General features: G+C 40.5%; 3 protein-coding genes across 10 annotated transcripts in view; 2 read left to right on the forward strand and 1 right to left on the reverse strand.

The window, feature by feature from the left end:
* The window catches only part of LOC134211989 (uncharacterized), a 90174-nt gene that overhangs the window by 32662 nt on the left and 32052 nt on the right, over nucleotides 1-25460 (reverse strand). The window lies entirely within an intron of this gene.
* Nucleotides 795-13228, forward strand: LOC134211985 (barrier-to-autointegration factor-like). Its single transcript, XM_062689426.1, has 2 exons — nucleotides 795-1035; nucleotides 12981-13228. The coding sequence occupies exons 1-2, from the start codon at nucleotides 910-912 to the stop codon at nucleotides 13125-13127; spliced, it is 273 nt and encodes a 90-aa protein (XP_062545410.1). The 5' UTR covers nucleotides 795-909; the 3' UTR covers nucleotides 13128-13228.
* Nucleotides 20757-25460, forward strand: part of LOC134211986 (striatin-3) — an 81934-nt gene continuing 77230 nt past the window's right edge. Inside the window, exons 1-2 of one of the 8 annotated variants that reach the window (XM_062689429.1) lie at nucleotides 20758-21109; nucleotides 22189-22381. The gene's annotated coding sequence lies outside the window, so the exon portion shown is untranslated. Of the gene's footprint in view, nucleotides 21110-22188; nucleotides 22545-25460 lie in introns of those variants that run through there. The other 7 variants (XM_062689431.1, XM_062689434.1, XM_062689427.1 and 4 more) reach the window with 7 other exon arrangements.

A 25460-nucleotide genomic window follows, 5' to 3' on the forward strand; every position in this document is an offset into this window, starting at 1 on the left:
ATTTTGGATGAATTAATGCATTACCAATCCATGTTTTATTTAAGGTTATTCTACTTTATATATACATCCCATTCAAATCGTACAGTTGTCCCACGTGAAAAATGTTGAAATCCAAAGTATATTAAGTATTATAATTGAAACAATTTATGAAATCATGTTTATTCATCAAATATATTCGTTTTACAACCATTCCTACGTTTTAAATTGTCTTCCGCATTGGTCCTTGAACTTTGAAAATTTATTCGATTTGTTCTATTAAATCTGTTTTTTAAACAATTCATGTTGAATAAGTGGAGAATAAATAATTATCATCATTATTTTTCATCATATAAAATGCTTTCCACAAAACCATCACAATCCGAGTTATTCTTCAGCGCTCAGAAGATTTCCATCTAACATGCATTCGACCCTGCTGCGACAGAAAGAGCATGACTGTCAACTACGAAACGAAATGAAAACAGAGAGAATTTTCTCTCCGGCAAAGAGAGCGTGACGCTTGTCAGTATTGTTTTGTTGAATTTCTCCCTGCATCCCAGTTAGAACGAAAGCTCTCTCGTAATAATTTATTGTTCGTAATCAATTCTTTATGATTCTTTTTAGCGGGTATCTTTTGACAGCGCAAAATGTATGGAATATTACGTAAATCCATAATTACGACATCATAAAGCGTATTTACCCTGAAACGCCAATTATTATATCAATTATGGCGTAATCTGAATAGGCTATAAAATACTTATCTTTTGTTATCTGTTATTGGCGATTGTGTTCTTACTTATATCATTCGCTTAGGTTAGCAATTTGTGAGTCGTATTGGACTTGTGGTTCAAGGAAGACCGTTTTTTTTGCGTGCTGTATCAAAAGAACCCAGAAGTACTCATTACAGTTTTAACTTGTTTTTCTTTCTTCAAAATGTCGAGCACCTCTCAAAAGCATAAAAATTTCGTGGCGGAACCGATGGGCCAGAAACCAGTGACGGATCTCGCCGGTGTGGGTGACGTCCTCGGGCAGCGACTAAACGCTGCCGGATATGGCCAGGTATGTCGCAATCTGATATACCGTGGACCCCCGGTAATATGACCGTTTTTAATCTGAACACTTTTTAATTTGAACCCCGTTGGTTTGAACATCGTTCAAATTAAAAATGGTTCAAACGTCATTTACCACGTGGAATCGAGAGAAGAAAAATGGAACATCGTGAAATGGAACGCAGAATCAAAACAAACCAGCAAAGAGAGCAGCCAGAAACCAGTTTTTCTGATGCTTATAGAGTAACCAGAAGTTCAAATTAAAAATGAACCCCGTTAATTTGAAGGAGCCGTTCAAATTATCGGGGGTCCACGGTATAATTTTAGACTTACAGCCTGTTCAGATTTACCCAGCAAACAATTTGAGTTGAATTAGGCAGTCCATGATGACATTCAGCGACAGGACTGACATACGAAGAAAATAACAAAAGGTGCACCCGGCTGGAGGCAACGAACTGCTGGTGTTAACCGCAACAAATTCCTTTGTGCTGTTATGTCAGTCCGGTCTGAAGCTGTCAAAAAAATTTAGTAAACAAAAATCGTCAGCTGATAAGAGCTGTCTCATGGATTGCCTTATAAGCTTCCCAAGTTTTTAACCACAAGTTCGACGTCGAGTTAAGTGCGAGACACTGAAAACGACCACACAGTTGTGGCCGAAATACGTATCTGCAAAGATATCAAAATAATTGGTGGAATTAAATGGAGAGTACTTAGCTCGTCTTAGACGGTTGAATACATACCACTAAAAATAGCTTAAAATATTTTTTCCTAAAAGTTCTTTTAAAAGTACGTTTTTATCTTAATCAGCTTGACTGAGTTTACTAAGCGAAAAACGTACTTTTAAAGGAACTTTTGATTACTTGGGCAATTTGTTTAGCTGAAGAAGCCAATTTTTAGCACCTATTTATCACCTAAATAAGGCACCTAAAAATCCTATTTGATTAGATGCTGATGTCATATTAGAAATTTAGACACAGTACACGTCGATAGAAAACCCTTCCGCACGCGATGTTATATGAGCAAATCAAACCACCTTCCTTTTGCCAGTGAAGATATATAAGCTTCCACACTGATATTCTTGCCTCCCCCTTCATTCGGGAGTTTGGCAGAAGGGAAGGTCTTATTTATTTAGTTTTCTTCATCAACATCAAATAAACATTACCTCAAAAACTCAATCGAATGAACTCATTTTGACATTTATCGGTGGTAGGTTCACATTGGCGTAAATAAGGGGGGGCTGGCCCTTCCCAGACCCACTTATGGCCTCCTTCAGAAAATTTGATTTCCAAAATAGTTTATTTTCATATAACACAACAATATTTCCTAATTCCTCATTGCATTGTATATACATATATGTCTTCTTTGACCAATTTCTCGGCTAAGTATCGAACTTGTCATTGCAAATTATCAAGTCCAAGTATAATAGATTTTTCAGATTTTTAATGCCAATTACTTTCATTACCATTTATTAATTAGGTGTTTGCAAAGCGTGATAACATTCTGGTTTATTGATTACTTAAACAAGATTCTTAGAAAAAATATACATTCCTTTTCTGACATCCAACTACGGTTAGATTTAAAAACGAAGCTGGACTTTTTGTACCAGAAATAAATAAAATTAATTAAATAAATTAATAAAATTATTGAAATTATTTAATAATTGTCTGTCTACACATATTATTGTGGATTTACTCGCTATCAAGATTTTCCCGATTACTTTTACGGATACTCAGAGTAAGCGCAAAAAATCGAGGGGAACGCACACTCAGAAATAGAATAAATCCGTGAAGGAATTAAAATTAACCTTTCTTGTAATATTTCACGTTTATTCATTACAGAGTATAAAAAATATAATATCAAGTGTTATGTTTTATACTTCACCGGAATAACGTAAACATATTTTTGTTTGCATTCTGTCTTTGGCAAACTTTGATCAAGTCGCGTTAAAATGTTGCACATTTAGTTTTCATTGATTTTTTCTCCAAAATTCCGTATAAAACCAAATAATTCCGTTTGTAAAATGTGCAACAATGTCCGCTTGACTAGTTCCCCGTGGTATTCCTTCGCGGATGTGATTTACGGACGGAAATACGTGACGTTCCATCGCTTGTGTTCCGCGAAGTTCTGTTGTTCTCGAGCACCAAAGTAAAGGTTTATTACTGACCGCAAGTTAACTGTTATAATGGAGCGAAAAAACCTTTATTACCTATCAGCTACGACAAAGAAGCGTTTACCCTTATTCCCAGCAGGATAAACCGGCCCCTTATTTTGGTAAAACAGCATCAATTTTTAGAAGTTGCCTATATTCATTCATCTTTTTTTTTCAAGATCGTTTAATTCAAAATGAAAGAAAACCATAAGCTTTCCGTATGGATCTGGTAAAACCACGAAGAAATGAAGGAGGACAGCCCAGCACCGGATCACGATCGGCAACGCGCATCTTTACTAGTTCAACGAGCCAGGTGGTCCCCCGAGAGGTTCCAGTTCTTCCTGTGATACGGCCGGCAAATTATCGTAAGCATCAAGACCATCACGAGAATGACGGAATGCCGCAATGTTACCTCAAGGTTCACGCTTTGGTCGAGTTTAATACCTGATTTGTGACTCATAGTAGTATCAATTTACCGATGAATTATGAATAAAATATGTACAGTAGACGTTCGATAACTGCAAGTCATTTAACTGCAATGCTTTTTAACTGCGATTCGATAGTTGCAACAGTTTTGCAGTTATCGGACCGCTAAACTTCAAACTGATGTCAAACTCAATGACAGCTGCATTGCGTTGCACATTTAGATGCACTTTTATTGCATCTGACGTCGATTGACAACCGTTTGACGTCTAGAATGCGTTGCAGTTATCGAACGGCATTCGTTAACTGAGAAGTAAACATTTTGCAGTTATCGAACGGCTACTGTATACCTATTGTTATTTTATTTCACATGATTGATTGATAGATAATGCCAAACAATAAAAACAAAAAATATCAAATTAAAAGTAAACTAAACTATCATAGTGCTTATTTATACTATATCACGAATATTTTAAAGTTATACTATCTCGGTATTGTTGGATCGAATACGAGTTTGGGGTCAACCAGGCGAATAGCCATTTAGAATGACTTTTAAACTAAATAGCATAAATTTATTTCTGAGTGCAATGTTAATGTCTTAAAAGGGCCCGTACAAAAATTACGTCCAGGGTGGGGGGGGGGGGGGGGGGTCAGAGTTTTGTGACAGTTTGTGACAGGGGGAGGGAGGGGGGTTCGTCTTATGTGACGTCCGTTCACAAGAAAAAAAATACTGAAAGCATTTTAGAAACAACTTGCATTTTAAAAACATTCAAACTGTTAGTAAGGGACATAACTCACTATGTTATTGTGAAAATAGTGTACGAAAAAGATAAACCACAGTAATCGCTAAAATATAAATGAGACATGTACGTACAGGGGGAGGGGGGGGTCAATTATTTGTGACAGTTTGTGACAGGAGGGGGGTTGAAAATGCCGAAAAACGATGGACGTAATTTTTGAACGATCCCTAAAACTTAATTTCAATGATTACAAATATTTACTCAAATGAAATCAATTCTTCAATATTACAGTCGCAGAACATTATGAAATAATGTAGGTATTTTTTTGCGTCATTCGGATCGAGAGTTATGGCTCCCCCAAACCTAGGCGATTTCATCGCCGCGACGGCGACAACTAGTCGCCGCGATTCGATCGTTGGGTCGCTGCAGGCAATGTTCTATTAACGCTTCCATACCAACGGCGACAGAATCGCTGTCGCCAAGCGATAGAATCGCGTTGCGACTGTCGCATCGCGTGTGTTTGGGGGAACCTTTAATATGAAACGCGTGTTGATTACTCGAATACAAAACATGGAATAGATTTATTGTTTGATTTTTCATATCGCATAGCTCAAAGTACAAAGGTGTGTTATACATTTCAGGTGAGTGTTACACATTAAAACAAGAGTAGGTGAATGGTATAATTGTTACCCTCAACATCCCGCCTCAATCAGCTACTCCTATCATCTCTCTAAATTTACGAAATCGTGGTCCCGGTAATCCCTTGGTTAGCATATCAGCGGGTTGCTCATCTGTTGGTAGGTATTTCAGCATGAGCTTGCCGCTTTCCATCAGCTCGCGAACAAAACAGTATTGAACTTCGATGTGCTTCATCCGTTTCAGCTTTCTTGGATCCGTCGTAATTGAGATGCACGGTTGATTGTCCTCAAAAACTGTTACCGGTTCCTGCACTTCCCGTTGGACAGACTTCAGTAGGTTTACAATCCACATCGCCTCACAACTTGCCTGGCAGAGTGCCATCAGCTCAGCCTCGGTGGACGACAGGGCTACGGACGATTGCTTCTTGGTAGACCAAACCACTGTTTGGCCATGCAGCTTGATCACCAATCCGGATACCGAACGCCTGTCGTTTGGATCGTTTCCCCAATCCGCATCGGCGAACACCGCAAGTGGCTCCGCATCCGATCGACGATACACCAACTGATAATCCGCTGTGCCTCGAAGGTATCGAAGCACCTTTTTCAGATGCACCCAGTGCTCTTCTGTTGCGCAACACTGGAATCCGGCGAAGTAATTGACCGCCGCACAGATGTCTGGTCTAGAAGTCACGGTTAGGTACATGAGGCACCCGATCAGTTCGCGGTACGGCTGGTCCGTGAAACTTTTCGGATCGTCTCCTTTTTCGAGCTGCAAGTGTGGGTCCATTGGTACTGGTGAAGGTTTGCAGGCTACCATCCCAAATCGCCCTAAGACCGCTTCGATGTACGCCTTTTGACCGATTGTCATCAGTCCCGCCTCACGATCACGCTGGATGTTCAATCCCAGGAAGTTCCGCACCTCCTGCAAGTCCTTCATCTCAAACTCACTAGAAAATCTCTTCTTCAAACTCTGGATCGCCTTCAGTGTGTTGCTCGCTATTAGTACGTCGTCGACATAAATCAGTACGTAGATAACGATGCCTTTCTCTTTCCTGAAGTAGAAACAGTAATCGTGTTCACTTCTCTTGAATCCGAGCCGCTCGATGAAGTGATGAAAACGAAGGTTCCAATTCCTTGAGGACTGCTTTAGGCCGTATATTGCTTTATGTAGCCTACAAACTCGATTATTCCCCGCCTCAAACCCAGGTGGGGGGCGCATATAGAGTTCCTCTTCCAAAACACCGTTCAAGAAAGCGCTCCTGACGTCCATTTGGTGGACATACCAGCCTTCCTGGTTCGCTAGCGCCAGCAGGATTCGTACCGTGGATATCTTGGCAACCGGTGAATACGTTTCAGCAAAGTCGAACCCTTGGCGCTGCGTAAAACCACGAGCCACCAACCTGGCTTTGTACGTATCGATCGTACCATCACCGCATCGCTTGATCCTGAAGATCCACCTGCTGTCAACTATTTTCTTGCCGCTGGGCAGCTCGACCATGGTCCAGGTATTATTCCGCTGCAATGCTCCAAGTTCTTCTTGGATTGCTTGCTTCCACATTGGCCAATCTTGTCGCTTCTTCAACTCGTTGATGTCCGAAGGAATCCCGTCTACGAAATTTTCAGCGCATAATGCAAAAACTGACACGTCCATTTCAAAATCACTGTGCCACTTCGGCGGTACTACGGTTCTACCGCTTCGCCGAACACCACTCGCCGTATCGCCTCCCGTATAGGGATGCGCTTCTGCTTCTTCCGCCAAAAAGAAGTCATCTTCCGGGTCTTCCCTTTCTTCATCTTCATCTTCCCGCGCTACTGTCTCAACTGGTTCCGCAATTGAGTTCACTCCCGATGAAGCATTCGGCATATGTTCTTTCACTACGACCGTGTCATCTTCATTGTCTCGCTCTTCAGCCGTCGGTCGAAACACCAGTTCATCCTCATTGAAGATCACATCACGCGCGACGATCACTTTCTTGCCGTTCCACACACGGTATCCATTTGGTGCGTAACCGACGAACGTAACCTTTTGCGTTTTTGAGTCCAGTTTCTTACGCAACTGTTTGGGCACATGAATGTAACAATCGCTACCGAATACCCGCAAATTCGACACATTCGGTTTCTTTCCGTGCCATGCTTCGTACGGGGTGATATCACCGGTAACCGCGACGCTCGGACTACGATTCAACACATACGCACTCGTGTACACTGCCTCGTTCCACAGTCTCTTCGAAACACCGCTAGCCTCAAGCAATGTTCGCGATTTTTCCACTACAGTTCGGTTTAAACGTTCACTGATGCTGTTCTGCTCCGGCGTATAGGAAACGGTTGTCTCCAGCTGAATCCCTCGCTTCTTGCAGAAATTCTTCATCGCCTTTCCGGTGTATTCTCCTCCGTTGTCGCAACGAAGTCGCGATATACGAACGCCGAAGTGAGCTGTTGACATCGCCTCGTACTCTTTGAATCGTTGGAGTACTTCGTCCTTTGTTTTGATAGTATAGACCACTGCTACATGCGTGAAATCGTCCGTAAAAGTCACGAAGTACGAACTACCATCCCACGCAACGGGTGTAACAGGTCCACACACGTCGCTGTGGACGATCTCCAACGGTCTACTGGCGCGCTTCTCTGGGTGCGACCGAAATGGTTCTCTGGTCTGCTTTCCACGGATGCACGGCTCGCACAAGAACTTCCCACCTTCAGCCTTTACTCGATTCACAGTAAAACCGTCGACCATTTTCTTGGTCAACAGCTTCAGGAGATTGTCGTTTCCCAGATGGCCGTACCTGTGGTGCCACAGCTTCAGTTCACGTTTGACTTTGCCGGTTACTAACGCTTTCGCACCAGCATCTCGCCGCATGCACTGAAAATCCATCACGTAGAGCCTTCCGGATTGCCTACCTGTCGCTACTATTTCGCCGTCCGCTTCAACTGTAACGCATCCATTGAAGAAAACGACCTTCTTCCCAGTTGCCTCCAGCCGCCTGAGCGACAGCAGATTTAGCGACAATTCCGGTATAAACAAAACGTTCTCCATGTTGATCTGGATTATTTCTTCGCTAACCAGCGCTTGAACGACGACTCGACCTTTGTGTTGGGCTACCAGGTTGCTTCCACTTTTGGCGGTTTGGATCACCACAGGTTGGTCCAGCTTCTGAAGGTCCTCAAATAGCGACCTGTCGTTTGACATGTGCTCGGAAGCACCGCTGTCCAAATACCATGGGGATTTCACTCTGGAACCGACTACCGCCAGCTCGATAGTATCGGCCGCAACAAACGAAACAGTCTTTGCACTGACATTTGCCTTCTGGGAAAACTTTTTCGGTGGAGCTGACTCACCGCGCGACTCTTTCTCGCTTCGCTTGGGGCATTGAAACTTTTTGTGCCCGATACCACCACAATTGAAACATTTCAATTTACTTTGCCTGCTGGACTTTCCTGAGAACGCCGCCTCGTTGGAATCGGATTCCGCTAGATGACCGCGTCGTTTTGCTTCTACGTCGAGGTAATTCCGCCGGACGAGGTCCATTGTTAACCGCTCGGATACCGCTTCCATCGCCGTCGTGACCGCGTCATACGACTGTGGCATCGTGATCATTAGGTGGCAGATCACATCCTCTTCATCCATACGAGCGCCGGCCCCTTTAATTTCCCGCACCAAGCGGTCAAATTGCAAAAAATGGTCTTGGAGGGACTCGCTCTCGTTGTAGCGCATCATCAGCAACTGCTTCTTCAGGAGGAATCGACTTGTGATGCTTTTCCTCTCAAAAACGTTGTGAAGGGCATCCCAAATCTGCTTTGGAGTATCCTTGTCCTTCACATATTCCAAGTGACTGTCGGCGATCGTCTGGATCAACACAGAGCGGCATTTGTTGTCCTGTTTCACTCGAGCATCACGCTTCAACTTCTTTGCGGCTTTTTCTTCTTCTGTCTCCGTCTCCACAATGGGCCAAAAATCCTCCTCCGCCGCCTCCGTTTCGATGCAGTGCAAGACTTCCAACTGCTGCAGGTACGCCCGTACCCGGAAGCTCCAGTTGTTGAAGCCATTCCCATCAAACGCCTTGATACGGAGCGATTTAACTTCCTCCTCCATCGTGCCGGAACTTTCCCGAAAGTAAACTTTCCGCAACCACAGGCAAAAAAAAAACTGCCACTGCACGTAATCACCGCCGCGGTCGGAAAGCTGTCCTCGCCGACACCGACTCCCGTAACCGAATCGAAAAAATAAAACTTACAGACCGGACCGGAACGAAAAAACTGACACAACAATTTCGGACTTTCCGCGTGGTTTGGCCGTTTTCGCTGTTGGGACCATAACCTCTTAACAGAGCGTCATTCGGATCGAGAGTTAATATGAAACGCGTGTTGATTACTCGAATACAAAACATGGAATTAGGAATGGGCGATACCGATACGATATATCGAGAATCGATATTTTCGCTTCGATTAATCGATATTTTGTATCGATTTTTTTATGTTCGATATTTGACCGTATCGATTTTTTGTTGGTGATATCGGATTTCGATTCTTTCAGAGTAAAAATATAGCACATTAGGCATAATCTGTTAAAAACAGCGAATCTCGATGTGTGATTCGATGATCTGAAATGGGAAATCTAGGTTTCTTTTTTTTATTTATTTATTTTTTTTGCTCGTGCTTTTAATTTTTTGGGCGTATCGATATATCGAAATATCGATGTTTCAACGCCGATATTTTTCGGCATCGATATTTCAAAAATAAAAACATCGATTCGGCAGTATCGATATTTTTCCGAAAAACGCCCATTCCTACATGGAATAGATTTATTGTTTGATTTTTCATATCGCATAGCTCAAAGTACAAAGGTGTGTTATATATTTCAGGTGAGTGTTACACATTAAAACAAGAGTAGGTGAATGGTATAATTGTTACCCTCGACATTTTTCGCGGTATCAAACATTTTATATCTCACGATCAGGTAATAAATATCATATACATCTAACTACCCCTCACCTACTGGGACACGTGCTCATTTTTTTGTCTGCCAAAAAGCTAGTGGTTGCCGATAAACAAATATTCGTTATTTCACTCAGATTGCTGGTTGGAATTTTTTTGACGTTTACTTTGTCTCGCTCAAACCAACAGCGAATACTCTAGCGACTACTTTAACGAACACTTGGTGGAACGGCTACTCTAACCGACCGTGTCCACCTAGCAAGTAAACGTACAATATTATAATGACACACTGGTGGTACAAGTACCATACCAATGAATTATTGGCAGTGGCTGATTTGCTACTCGCCGCTTCCACTTCCAGGCGCTATCGTATATGCGCAAATAGCCAGCGTAAGTTAACCGCAAGAAATTTGTATGGCGAAAGACATCTAAGGCGGGTTTTCTCAAAATTAGGAACTTTTCATGAAAAACTATTTGGTACCGGTTATGTAGGAAGGTGTCCGCTACTACGCCTACCAAATATTTTTTTCGATGAAGGTGGTTAATTTTGAGAAATCGAACCTTAGATGCCTTTCGCCATACTGATTTCAGAAAGTTAACTCCTAGTGTGCCGCTGTAATTACGCTCAAAGCAGGCGATTCATTGAATCATTTGTTTGAGAAACTGCATAAGTCCGTTTTACACTATTTCGAGAAAACAACAAAAAACTGTTTTTGAACAAATTTGCACCGAATCTTTCGATTTCTTCGATACAGATCAATAGTTTTTGGCAAAACTCAACACCCTGGGGCACTTTCAGTGCGAAAAATGTAAGCAGTCAACGATTGCTCTTCAAAGTACGTGGACATATGTAATTTCTCAAACAAACGAAATTTTTTTCATACATTCCTGAACAAAATTTTTTTTTTCGTATTTTTTGCCAGAATACGTATTTTTGGACGAGGATTCAGAATATATAAAAAACTCATTTTGGCCAAAAATGTTACATATGCAGTTTCTCAAACAAACGGTTCAATTATTGTCTTTATCAAAGATAGTCTTGGAATAATTTGCTTGTTCTCTTGTGCCATGGTACAATACCCGGCATATAGGCAATTAACTTTGAATGTGCTGTAAATGGATATTCTCCCGTGCGTTTGGCCACACTATCCATTACTGTTGACAACAGTAAATGAACAATCTCATGTAAAGTTTCAACAGTTTGTGGTACGGTTATTTGACAAATAACAGTATGTTGAATGGGTTGTTAAGTTATGTCACCATAAAAAATTGGCTGTTTTCGCGTACAAAATTTTCGCTCGACAGTATGATAAAATGTTGACATATAATGCAGGAAATATATTCTCAGTCCAGTTGAAACCCGGAATTGGAAGATAGCGAAGTTGGATTTTTCTCACTATCCGTACGTTAAACCTAACTTCGGAAGTGGTGCGCTGTTTTCATATCGCGAAGCGCTATTCAGCGCACCACTTCCGAAGTTAGGTTTAACGTACGGATTGTGAGAAAAATCCAACTTCGCTGGCCCCCAATTTCGGATTTCAACTGGATTGAGTATAAAACTTTTTAGAAACAGCATGTTGTATATTGACATTTAGTGATGATGTCTAGTAGTTATGGTTGAATCGACCGAAAAATATTTGATAACCACAACGTAAACTGTGAAGCTATATCTTACATCGTAATAATTATTCTGACCATATAACATGTTGTTTTTTATTATGCGGGATCATGATATAATATGATATATAATATAATATAATATGAAAATGAAACCAGAGTGAGGAGGAGGGTCTGTTGTTTATGCCCATGGTGGGTGGTGGCGCCTAAAATTTTGACAACTTCTTGATGAGAGAACCTATGCGATGCCAGCGCCTCCACGAGATTGCCACTTGTGTTGCATATCAAAACGTCCGTTGAATCCCTTACACACGAACTTGTATGTCTGTTCTCTGTGATTGATCAAGTATAGTTTGTACACGCTTAAAATAAATCGGACCCGAATATAACTGAAAGGTGGTTAACGGCCCTCTGTGGGTTACCTTCCTTTGTGATTAACATTGCTCTTGCATTCAAGTTAGCTAATTCAAACCGCTACAAATAAACATTAATTGATGGGCGAGTGGCTAACTGACAGCATAAGCGTGTGAGTCCCATTTAGGAAGACAGGGTCGACCTCTTGCATGACAAAAGACTCACATAGGACATAAGCAGGGAGAGGGATTTTTGCTTGTAAAGGAGCTACAAGCTTCATCATGGAACCAACAACGGTTACAATTAAAAACAGCTAATTCGAACAAGTTTTTTAAGTACCTATTGGAGTGAAAAATGTAGCTTGCTACGTTATGAAATGTTACTTTGATTTGTTGAGTTTCCACGGATTCCACTCAAATAAAGAAGAAGAAGACATAGTGAATAAACGATCTGCCAGTGAGCTGGCTTCTCTCTCTCAGATATTGTACGTGGATTTCCCTATTGGACCCGACCGTTCGAAATAGTCGCTCCTTGAACGGTCGTTGAAATCGCCGTTTTCACCTCCACACACGTCTTCACAGTAAAATCTGTCAAAACTGACAAGTCTGCCACGTGCTTTTTGGTGTTTCCCTCGGACTTCTCTTTCTTTTTCCGATGTTTTGACATCTGTTTTGATAGACAAGGAGCAAAAAACAAGGTAATGTACCAAACATTTATTGAGTTTGACAAACCTTTCTGGAAAAGGGAACGTTTGAAATAGGCAAGTGAACCGACCTTCGAATCCATTGGTCAAGTAAATCCGCAATACTCACCACCGGTAATCTTGCTCTATAATAATCGAAAGAGAGTAAATAGAGACACGCTTTTGCACATACGACCTATAATAGGTCGTTGTCTGGTCTTTGCTATTTTCTACTACAGAAGCTATAAAGCACTATAGAAAGCACTCAGAAAACATCACTTTTTCAATTGTTTGTTCTAAATTTTAAAAATAGTTCGTGATGTCTTAAAAGGGTTCTTTGGGAAAGTTGATTTAAAAAAAAATAAATCGGTTAGCGAATTATAAATTCTAATTAGAAAGGTCACTTTTGTTTTTTTTCAGGCTTCCGCCGTGCTGGGCCAATTTTTGGTGATGAAAAGGGACCCCGTGCCTTTCAACAATTGGATGAAGAATACTACCGGGGCAAACTCGAAGCAATCTGCCGATTGTTATCAATGTTTGAATAACTGGTGCGAGGAATTTTTGTAAAAACCGGAATAGCGCAGTGGTTGTGGGCAGACGGATACCAGAGTGTAGTTAGTCCGGATTTTATGGAGATTTCAAACGAAATAAAAATATAACACAACTGATTCTTGCTTTGTATTTTTTGAAAGAGAACAACATGGCGTTTTGAGCACCGTGGGGTAAGAGCACCGACGAACCGACGTGTCACTGGCGCTCTCTGATTGTCCACACACTAAGCAAGGACTCCGCTGTACGGTAATTATTTGTAAGCCTCTCGGCTGCTCGGACGGAATTGTAGGTAGGAACTTGTCGAGCACAGGGTCGTTAATGTAAATAGCACCGTTATTCTCAATACAACACCTTTCACTTACCTTAAAGCAGGAGCAATTAAGCGGAAAACCTTGCGGAGAAAACAGCCAACCGGTTCTATTGACCAAGGTGGACTACAAAACGATCGAGGTAAAGGTATCTTCAATGTGGACTACCAAGACCAAGGCTTGAATACCCCTTTCAGGTACGGTAACGAATCAAGCAAAGGAGCAATTCATACAGCATCAGGGAGTGCGTCTTCTAAATGACCTGACCACCAAAATTTGCTTACATAATTAACATTTTATTCGCCCTTATGGCGTTTAAAGAGAGAGAGACAAATCAGTGGTGTACTTGCGCGTGTTGATGTTGCTGAGGATGACGAAGGCTACGATGGTAGTGGCATTGGTGGCGGGCATATCGGCGATTACTGGCGGTGGAGGACGTTGTCGGACTGGCTGGAAGGTTCGTAATTGTTGCGACTGTGGCACTACGGTGGCCGCCGAGCTGGTGTTTTATCGTTGGGGTGTCGGACTGTGTGGGCCAGCGGTCGGGAGGACACGATGGTGGTCAGGGAACGGCGGTGGTCCAAGGTCCAACGTTCATCCAGCGAATTGTCGACTCCGCCTCCAGTGTTGCACGATGACAGCCAGCGATTACTGGTGGTCTTACGGAATTCCGGTCGGAGGTGCGGGACCACACCCTGCGTGGCACGACGGCAGCCAGCAAACGAAAGTTCTAGTCGGCTTGTCTACGTGGGCCTGCTACGAGGCGCGATGGCGGCGGGTGACGATGGAGAAGCTTGGCCTGCTACCCGAGTGGTGCGATGGCAGAAAAGCGTCGGTCTGGAGGTGGCCTGCTACCCGATTGGCGCGATGGCGGATCGGGACGAAGCGGTAATATGTCGGCCTGGGGTGGCCTGCTACCCGATTGGCGCGATGGCGGATCGTGACGAAGCGGTAATGCGTCGGTCTTGGGTCTTGTGACGACTGTCGCCAAACGTCGGAATTGGGTGGCCTGACGAGCTTCTCTATGGTCCTTAGCAAGGCTTACCGATGTCACTGCGGAGTAGAAATAACTTCGGGGCCGGAAGCAGGCACGGGCCTGTTCCGTAGCCGTTAGTACACCGGATTTGTCTCTTTATGCGCACACAATACCACTTTCACCACACAATACCTTGCTTATAGAACAATAAATAACCTTTTCTTCTTATTTCTATTTCACCTATGGAAGGCGGCTTGGTTTTTTTTTTTTGAATGGCAAAACTATAAAGCTGTTTCACAAAATAGTTAATTTAGTTGTATAACTTCAAACATTTTTCTTACGAACCGTGGATAGGATAATTTAACTGCACTTTCACTATCTAATGAAGAAGAACACCCCCTAACTTTATATGAATCACATGCAAATAATAGTTTTAATAAATTACTTGTTACCTTTTCACTGATACGGCGCGCACTACGACTTTCTTGGCAGTCCGTATCATAAGAAGAACCAAAAGACCTCGAAGAGGTGGTTTTATGATTTTTTCTTATCCTTTAGCTACTTTATTTCTCACTCTCACGAAGAAACGAAATATCTCTCGGTCCTTCGTGACAGTTGGCATCACTTCCGCGCAGGGTATTCACACGGCCAACACCGTTACGGGTTGTTGTCCCGACTCAAACCGCGGAAAGTACACACACTTAGAAAGAGTTCAAGAGTTCGGTAAATTAAACTACCGAAACTTTCCGGTAATTCTACAAATTACATATATTTCGGTGATTTGACCTGTGTTGACGTAGCATTTAGCTGAAGTTCGGTAAACGGCGTTATCTGTCATCATTTTCACCGGAAATATGGTGAAACTAAAGTAACACCGATTAATCGGTGAACAAAATAGCTGAACTTTCGGTAATGTAAAACTCAAATTTCATCGTGATTCAAGTCCGCATGCTTGCTGGTAGGATACATTTTTCCTTCTTGCATTCTTCCCCGAGCTATTGTTTGAGAAATTCGTGCTTTAAAGTTAATGGAACCAATAGTTTGGGTGAGTTAATTAATATTCCTACCGAAATGAAGACCATAAATGTTGTTCATGCTTTTTTGCTTTCTTCGTGCAGATAGCAGCATATAGCAGCTTCTCAAGCAAAATGGCTTCCGTTGCTTCAGGTGGTTCAAGTTTACCGAATACATTCCAGCGGCTGGCGTCTGGCATCAAACATGTATATTCTTCCCTTGATTCTTCCGATCAAATAGTTCCATGATCTTGGCGTTTGGAGAACTAAGATGCCTCTCCGAGAGCAGCTGGCGAGACTCTACATTATGCTTTGTGTACTTAATTACAAACAAATTTCTACCATGATGTGAAACCTTGCATGAAACAGTTAATAATAAAATAAATCCTGATTGAAAGTCAAAGCATAAGCAAAATAATGTGTTTTCTTGTTTCCAAAATTTTTGATTCATTCTCCACAACTAAAAAAAAAACAAAAAGCTGTAGTTTACAGTATTTCGGTAATACGTTACCGAAAAATCGGTAAATTTGACATTCCAGCTCTTCGTTGCATTTTACAAATCGTTCGGTAATCTTTTGGTTTACCGAAGTCATTACCGAAAGTTCAGCTGTTGAGAATTCGGTAAATGAATTACCGAATTCGGTAACTTTTGCTAAGTGTGCAGTGAGGGTGGGAATGAATGAAACGAATGCTGTATTTATTTTTAACGTTAGTGCCGAATCTTTTCATTTTGGACAGCTGGGATCGCCACCAGTAAGGCTGTCCTACTATTATTAGGGACGGACTGGGCGTTAGGATCTTACTGGCGTGGGTGACAAGACATGGGGATGCTTGTGGAGGAGCCAACAAGCCACAAAATTTGGACCAACGGTTACATATTTTAACAGTTTTAGTTCGGTAAATCACGATTTTACTGAAATAATTATAAAAGTACTGTCAAAATTGATATTTTTACCGATGACTCAGTAAATGGAAAAAAATATTACTGTACACCGTGAAGAAATTACTGAATCTTTCGGCAATTCATTAGTTCATATGCTGTTTGGTAATAAACTACTGGTATACTGACAGTAAAACATATAACCACAGACAAACAGACATAACACATTGAACATTCACTCATCAAATTCATCGTCGTCCACACACTAACGACATCTGTTGTTTTCATTAAGTTGGGCAAATCACGTACCAGATGGCGTTAGTGAGCAAACGTCAAACTCGAGCAAATCCGATGCGCGCGCCACGAGTGATCGATTGGCCAACTAAAGATCATTTAAATTGACCAGTAAATCAGTGAACGATGATAATTTCACGAGTTTTATATCTGTTTGTCTGTGATATAACGTTACCGATCATTTCATCAAATAAGATGGGACAAAAACTAATACAGGAACAGGATTTGGATTTTATGACTCACAGACTTTAGTATCAGTTAGCCACAAACTAAACCCACTTTTCTCTATATAGCAAATGCAGAATTAGTATACTACTTCATATGAATACTAGAAGCAATCAAATACGGATACAAACAGGGTAAAAAGAAAATTTGTTTACTAACGGACTCGAAAAGTGGATGTCAGATGATACTAAATGGCAGAAATTTAGAGAACTATTTAGTTAACGAAATTTATATCTTTCTGGAGCAAAACGACGTGGATAAAGTAATTATCCAATGGATACCCAGAAGAGTGGGGCGCAGTTGTATGGAAAAACGCAAACTTCGTCCGATCAACTGAGATCAAGGTTTTTCTGAATCGTTTTGGGACCCCAATTAACCGTGCAAAATATGGGCTCGATTAGTTGCAACCTCGCATGCCGCATCGCGTTTTAAATTTACATGGAGATTAGTATGGAAAAACATACTTTTTAACATTTTTGCTCTTAGCAGCTTCAATTTATCATCAATCACGTGACTCAATACGTTAGCATATAGTCTGGAAGATGCTGAAAGACTTTACCGAAGAAGGTACGTAGCTGGAAGGTCTACAAAAAATGTTATTACGTTTTGAAAATTGATTGTTTAAACCATATGCAAGAAATCAATGTTTCTGCCAGCACTACCGGACAACCTATGGTTATCGAAGGGCAAAACCCATCTTCCTTCTTGTCGGATTTTTTTCTTTGGGAAATATTGCCGGATAGCTCCCATTAGCTCTAAAGCCCTATAAGATCATTTATTTTGAAATAACACTCAGTTAAATTATTGGTCTACGTAGTACGGCAGTGCTGGCAGAATAAACGATTTTTTGCATATGGTTTGAACACTCAATGTTCGAAGCGTTATAACTTTTTTCATGGACGTTCCAGCAACGTGCCTTCTTCAGCAAAGTTTTTCGGCATCCTTTGGGTTATACTTTAACGCAATGTGCCACTTGGTTTACGATGAACTGAAACCTCTAGTAGTAGAAATGCAAAATTGTATGTTTTCCATACTAATTTCCATACAAACTTCAAACGCGATGCGGAAAGCGAGGAAGCAACCAATCGGTCCCAAATTCTGCACAGTTGTTCAGGACCCAGAATGGCTTAGAAAAACCATTGATTTGAAAAATTACCATGACGCCCCACTCTAATACCCAGCCATATAGGTATCTTGGGCAATGAGAGAGCGGACACAGCTGCAAAGCTCAGTTTGAACTTGCAAACGACTTTCCCAATAGGCTTGACCTTAGGCGATGTGATACTAACATGCAGGAATACTATCATAGAAGATTGGAATAGCAGATACAGAATAATTTCTGAGGAAAAGGGGATTAAACATTTCGAAATCATGGACAAAGTAAACGAAAAACCGTGGTTCTACAAAATGCCTTTCAATACAATTGACACTATACGACTCTCTAGGGTTAGATCGTTACACACAGCGACAAAGGAAAGACTACATAACTGGGGTCTTATCACGTCTTCATTGTGTGAATCTTGTAATACCATTGAAAACCTATCCCACATCTTATTCGAATGCACTAAATTCAATACAATTCGTCATAAGTACCCGGCATTAAATAATAAAAAAGATATAATTGAAATAGCTAAATCAAAGTTTTACAGTGAGTATAAACAAATTGCCAACTACCTAGAAGAAGTTAAGATAAGTGTTTGAGCCGACTTAACGTAGGACTTGTGCTAAAATATTGTTAGATAAATGTTTAAATTATCAATTTGATTCAATGTAGTTGAATAATCAACATCACGACAACAGTGAATAAATACTTACCTGTAAACGCGGTTTTCGTTATGTCACTATGTACACAAAACACTTGGCTATGTGGATCAACAATGGTCTGTGCCAAAAAAGAGAGAAAAAACAAACTGCAATTTTTGACAGTTCAGATTAATTTTCATTTACTGAGCGTTCGGTAATCAAAAAAATTACATGATCATGTCTATATTGAATGAGCTAGTTCCAAAAATTTATAGTTTCGCGTACCCACAGTACCCACTTGCAAATCGCAGATGGCGCTTCGAAACATGAACAATGAGTCATCTATATAATAAAAATGAAATGGTCTGTGTTCGTATCCGCATAACTCGAAAACGACTCGATAGATTTTCTTCATTCTTTCAGTAGGTATGCTGGTTATCGTTTCCGACGGGTTTATATGATATTTCCGAGGATATTTCCTCATGCAAAAATCACGAATAAGGTCGAGTAAATTATGAATAACTAAAACAAAGATTTGTATGAGAATTTCGCAAGGGCAGTTCACAACGCGCTTTTTCGCCTATTATGCAGGACAACGTCTGCCGGGTCGACTAGTCCTATTTAAAAACGGATATAGAGATTTTCCGTATGGCATACTGTCAAGATGCTGTCAGAATGACAAACTAAAAGGAAATAATAATGACAAATGTGTATGGCAGTGTATGGCGAAAACAGCTCAAAGTTAGCTTCTTCCACGGAACAACACACGTTGGGTCGATGCAGTTCTCTTTGTTTATAAAATCATTCATTAGAGGAAGTGAGAAAACTACCTAACACTCAACCAAGATAACTAGTAATAGCCATACGAATATCTTATGTTTTTTTGCTATAAGAATTAGTTATAAGATTTATATGATTTTCTTATGAATGAACCGAGAATGATTTTCATAAGTTTGTCTTATGAAAATATTAAGTCTAATCAGTGCACGTAAAGTAATTCATAAGGGAATCTTATGAACATCAAAAGTTGTTTTATATGAAGGTCATGATATTTTCAACACGATTTTTATATATCTTGTGCTCTTTCACGAAATCAAAAGAGAGAGAAATACAAAACAAAACCATCTTGGATCATTGTTCAGCGAAATATTTTATTTTTATTTTAAGAAAAGTTTACAATTTACATTTTGCAAGAGGAGATTCAAACTAATGTTACATAAAATTTTCTATTTACTTCGCAAACTTTACTCATATCAATTAAAGCGGATTCATCCGATAGACATGGCGACGAAGTCTCAATAAAGAAATAAAATAGGTCGACCGGAAAATGGCAACAGGTTAAAGCGATAGCTAGACATCGCTCAGGATGAAGATCTTTCAAGTCGGCCCTTTGCACTACTTTGCACCACCGGAGGTGTATACAGTACCCATAAATAAAGTAATCTGATAGACATTCCGCCAAGATGGTTGCATCGCACCAGTTGGAAGATTGATTTCCTTTTCTGCAGGCGGGACGGCACGAAAGTTATCGATGAGCTGGTATCTTGCGTCAACAATTTCCTTTAAAATATAAATTTGGATTTTAGAAATAAGAAACCTTAACAAGAGGAAACATTTACTCACTATATTGAACCACCAATTTACAATTGACTAATAACTGGTATTCAACGACGATATATTCAGTTTTCCCGGCTGGGCTGATGGTCAGAGTAAGTCTGCGGTGAGAACTGCGTCCAAAACATATTTCGCCATATTAACATATCATTTCATAAGATTTGTCTTATGAGTTTTTCACATCAAGAGCTGTGATGAAAATTATAAGAGGTGTCTTATGCTTTTTCTCTATAGATAACTCCTATGAACTTCATAAGATACAAAAATGAATATTATTACAGGCCAATAATTATCATAAGAGACTCAATGAAAATGGAATTCGATTATTTTTTCATGCTTCATAAGATGAGGCTTATGATATTCCTAAGATAGCTTAGCTGAGTGAATATTTAGTTAAAAATTTGAACTTCAGACTCAAAGTTGAGTTCTTAAAACTTTTTTAGGTTCTTAATTTTTTCTGTGTACATTTGGGTTTCGAGTTTTCAGTGTTGACATTTGGGCGTTATCGGCGTTACTCCTATAATCAGCCATTTTTGTAAAGATTTCGCCCGGATTCAGCAGTTCTCGCGACGCGCGACACCCCCAATCTTCCACACCAACAAAAATCCTCGCGAGGAAAAAAGGTTTCAGAAGAAAGACGAGAATTTCACTGCGCTGGGAGACAAACGATTCTGTCGTCCGCGGTCCGAGTGAAGTGAAAATTCAGGAGTAACATTGCATTTTCGGTTCTTCTACGAGTGTGAATTCGGTTGCCGAAGCGGTGCGGAATAACGGTGACTATCTTGAACGGTGCGCAAACGGTGAAAATCATGGATTTTTCTCGCTGAAGTTTTCCTCTTTTTTCGATGGTTGGCCCGTGGCTGGCTTTGAGTGGAGAATCGAAGGTGTCCCATCCTCTGCATGTATCTCGCGACGACGACCAGCTAACAGCAAAAATAATATCCGTACGCGAAGTGGTGAATGTGTGTAGTTGTGAGCGCCCGAGTTGCACAATGAACGTGAAGTGGTTAAATTTCCAGTGAATAAAAGTTGGACACTTCGATTATAGAGCTAGTGGCGTAAAATGGCCAATTTTTGACCTAAATTTTGTTGTAGTTGTCTTTTGGAATCAATTTTCTTCATATAAGATTTTTTTAAATTTATATTCAAATTTTATAGAAACATACAAACTGTAAAACAGATTGCTTTGTAGATGTACATTGTAGTCATTGTTCGAAAATGTCAGCCAATGGCATTTTCCGAAGTCTGAATTTTGTGCCCTGATTTTTTATGTGTGGCAGAAATTCACAAATTGAATTGCATTATTTGAAAATGTAAGGTTTATTGTTTAATGCTACATTTAGACAGGCCAAGTTAATTGAACAAGTCGCCTGATTTGAACGTCTAAACATCTTTGTTCAATTCACTTGAATGAAAAGATAGTTAAACATGTTTAACTTTTGGCAAGTCAATTGGATTGTTCAATTCACTTACCCTGTCATTTTGGCATAAGAATAAGAATCCCTCAGTTCAACATGGTTGGTTTTTTGACCTCAACTAAACATTAACTGTTAAAGATTCTCGTAATTATGTTTAGTCAACTATAAACATTGTTATATTTATTATAGTTTTACAGCATATCTGGAGAGTAAATCACTGTCTTGCAGAGCGTTGTAAAACCGTAATTTCTTTTTTTGCTATAATAACCGTTCTACTGGTAACGTAAACGTGGAGAAGTTCCATTATTTATTTATTCTTGCTTTTTAACTTTAATGTTTACTATATAGTTTAGTCATTGTTATTCGCTACTAGCACTGTAATTCGAAAGAAAACATCTATTATCAGACTGTTCTAAAGAAGCACAAAGAAAATAATATCCTTGTTCGACATCCCCAAAAAATATCGAACCCAACTAATTCATCCCACTGTGCAACTGGGTGCGCGGAGGCGTTTCTATGAGTGTGAGTGCTTCTGTGTTCGTGTCGGGATCTCAGTGTGTGTACATTTCGCACAACCATCATTCAAGAGTGCCTGTCGTCCAAAGTAAAAGCCATCAGAAGAGTCGCTCACTCGAGAAGTCTTCCGCGAGAAAGTTTTTTTGCCCGTGCAATTTCTGACAAAAGTGGAAACGAAGAAAAAGGGCACCACAGCCAGACACGGGAATTCGATCGTAAAGAATAGTGCCGAATACAAGGGTGGAGGAGGTGGAAGCACCAGCAGCAGTCGACGACACAAAAGTGACGAAACACGGAATTAGTGCTCGAGATTCGAACAGAATAATGGCAGGGTGGCAGTGACAGAGAGCAGGTTCGATTTCAGGCGACCACCTCATTCCGTTCGTGTCCCGTCCCGCCCCACAAGCACATGGCTCTTTTGCTGTCGTTGTGCCATTTCCCTGAGGTGCCTGAAAAATGATTCTGTGTGGACAGTGTTTAGTGGAATTTCCTAGAACGATGCGAATTTTCAGTTTGCTATTTTTCCACTGCTACCAGACCTGGCCTATAGTGTTGCTGAATCGATGTTGCATTGTTACCAGGGTTGGTCCGAACACCAGCTAACTAATCCGTAAGCGTATCGATTGTCATTTTTTTCTCTTTCACACTTGCCTACGATCGACAGAGTGAAATGTTCCCTTTAAAATAGAGCACATGAAACGTTGTGGAGTTTGTTTGATCGGAATTGCCCTCCACAACTGAATTAAAAAAAAATGGGATCGACATGATATTTTTTTCTTAAATATGTGAATCTAGTCGCATTCTATGGAGCTCCACAAACATTTTCTTAGTCCTTCATATTAAAACTTCACGATTGTCGATTTATTCCTACTTGCGGGTGTAGACGCCAGTTCTATTATCTATTTGCTTTGCTACAAAGGGATCTTTTTCCGATTCTAAGATGCTGAATCCTTGGTGGCTGGATCCCTGGCTGGAGTCCCGAGTTTCAAAAACAGAATAGTCTATCTAGCGGAGATGGTGCCTCTCTCGTGTACTATAATAACAAAGCAAGCAAGATCATGCTGAGGGTGGCTGGGTTCGATTCCCGGTGCCGGTCTAGACAATTTTCGGATTGGAAATTGTCTCGACTTCATTGGGCATAAAAGTATCATCGTGCTCAGTGTTGTAAAATGTCATTTGCATTCGTTTGTATAATTTTCCCAGAACTTTTACCAGGCGATAGCTACCAATATTCATGATGTATGACGAACTTATAGCGCTTAAATGTGTCTACAACTTTGTTTAACAAGGCATTACTGTAAATGTAATCTGGGGCGTGGGAGGCAAAATGTAATTCAAATGACATTATGTCAAATGACACGTGACATTTTGGAGAGTATTCGTGCTAGCCTCATGATATATGAATGCAAAAATGGTAACCTGGCTTAGAAACCTTGCAGTTAACTGTGGAAGTGCTTAATGAACACTGTGAGCCGGCTCTGTCCCAGTGTGGGGATGTAATGCCAATAAGAAGAAGAAGAAGTAGCAGACACCTAGTACCAAATAGATTTTCGTGAAAAGTTGAAAACCTGCGTTAGATGTCTTTCGCCATACAAACTTCAGGTGGTTAACTCATGTTGGCTATTTTTACATATACATACGTTATCGCCTGGATACGGCAGTGGCGGGTAGAGAACCAACCACTGTATGTGATTCATTGGGTTTTTTAATTTTGAAAAATATGTGGATATATTTTATTTATTCGATAGAATTCCTTTTTCTGAGCAACAAGATATTGTAGTCCTCCTATAAATATTCCAGAAATTGATCCTGGAAATTCTCTAGGAGTTGCTTCCTAGTCCTTCAAGAGTCCAACAAGGAAAATATTAGAAAATCTCAACTAAAATTTCATCAGGAAAATCCTCTAAAAATACAAAATGTGTTACGAGTGGGAGGGTGGGGGTCCAAAATCACCAAATTTAGCGTTACGTAATTTTAGAAAGAACCCTAACATGATTTGTGTTTTACTTCAAGTTATCGCAGTTTGAAAAGTTTACAACAATTACCTCTCCATGTTTGTTGCAAATAAAATAAATGGAACGCCACATTGTCTTTATCCTCTGCAGATGAGGATAAATACTTTTCGCTATTCTCTTTTTTTTGCATTATTCAGCGACAAACATTCATTGATTATGACGCATCCAATGTCCATACAAACAGGCAGACGAAAATAGTTGCAGAGCTGTTACAACAGTCGCGGATTTCGCGAATATCGCGGATCCTTCAAATATTGTAGCAAAAATCGCGGATTTATAATTAGCGCTCTAGCCAAAATCGCAGTTTTTGATTATTGGCTTTCTCGTATAGAAAGTACTATACGTAAAGGCATGGTCGCTCCAAAAACGAACTTTTCATAGGAGGCCCGGAGACCCGGTGTTATATACCGATCGACTCAGCTCTATATGAGTATGCGTGTGCGCATAACCCGGCGAAAAAACTCACCAGGGTGTCCATCCAGTCGGGAAAAGCGGGAAAAAAACGGGAATTGGACCTGACCGGGAAAAATGCGAGAAATCATTAAACTAATCGGGACAATTAACTATCGATTAACATTTATGACCAAAGCTATGACCTATTTTTTTCTTGTAATGTCTTAATTAACTGTCATTTGAAAATAATATCTCTGGAAATAGTTTTCAAAATTCAACTTTCGGTAATAACTACTCAAAATGTATAAAACATAGTACATAGGTCGCGACCCCCAGCTTGTGTAAATCTTCGCGACTTTGGAAAGCTACGGTAGGTATAAAAAGTATAGGATTTTTTAAGCATAGTTCAGTGTTTTGACGTAGGACTTACGTCTTTCTTTACTATACTGGTGTCAATGAAATTTTTGGAAATCAAGAGCGTTACGCTGGAAGGGAAGATTTCGAACGTTCAGGGCTGTTACAACAGTCGCGGATTTCGCGATTTACCCTTCCAGTCGCGAAAATCGCGGTTCCGTCAAATATTGTCGCGAAAATCGCGCAATAATAATTACACTCTCGCGAAAATCGCGATTTCCCTCAATTTATTTTAGGATTAATTCAACATGTCATTTATTTGGGCGTTTGCAAAATAGGCAACCCGTCGAGATCCAAACACATAGTATTTGAATAATCTTTCAATAGTCATATGGATGTTGGTTTAAGGTCTGAGGCAAGCTCTCTATAGCCCTATAGCCCGTAGAGCCCTATTTTCGTGCTAAAATGTCTATAACTCGGAACTGGGAACGAATTTCGCTTATCCCAACTGACAATCTCTTTGAAATTTATCAAGGAATCTTTCTACAAAATTTCATGAACCTACTATTTCCCAAATTTGAATTAAAAGTTGAAAGTAC

The sequence above is a fragment of the Armigeres subalbatus genome, chromosome 2 (assembly GCF_024139115.2).
Source record: "Armigeres subalbatus isolate Guangzhou_Male chromosome 2, GZ_Asu_2, whole genome shotgun sequence".
Lineage (NCBI taxonomy): Eukaryota > Metazoa > Arthropoda > Insecta > Diptera > Culicidae > Armigeres > Armigeres subalbatus.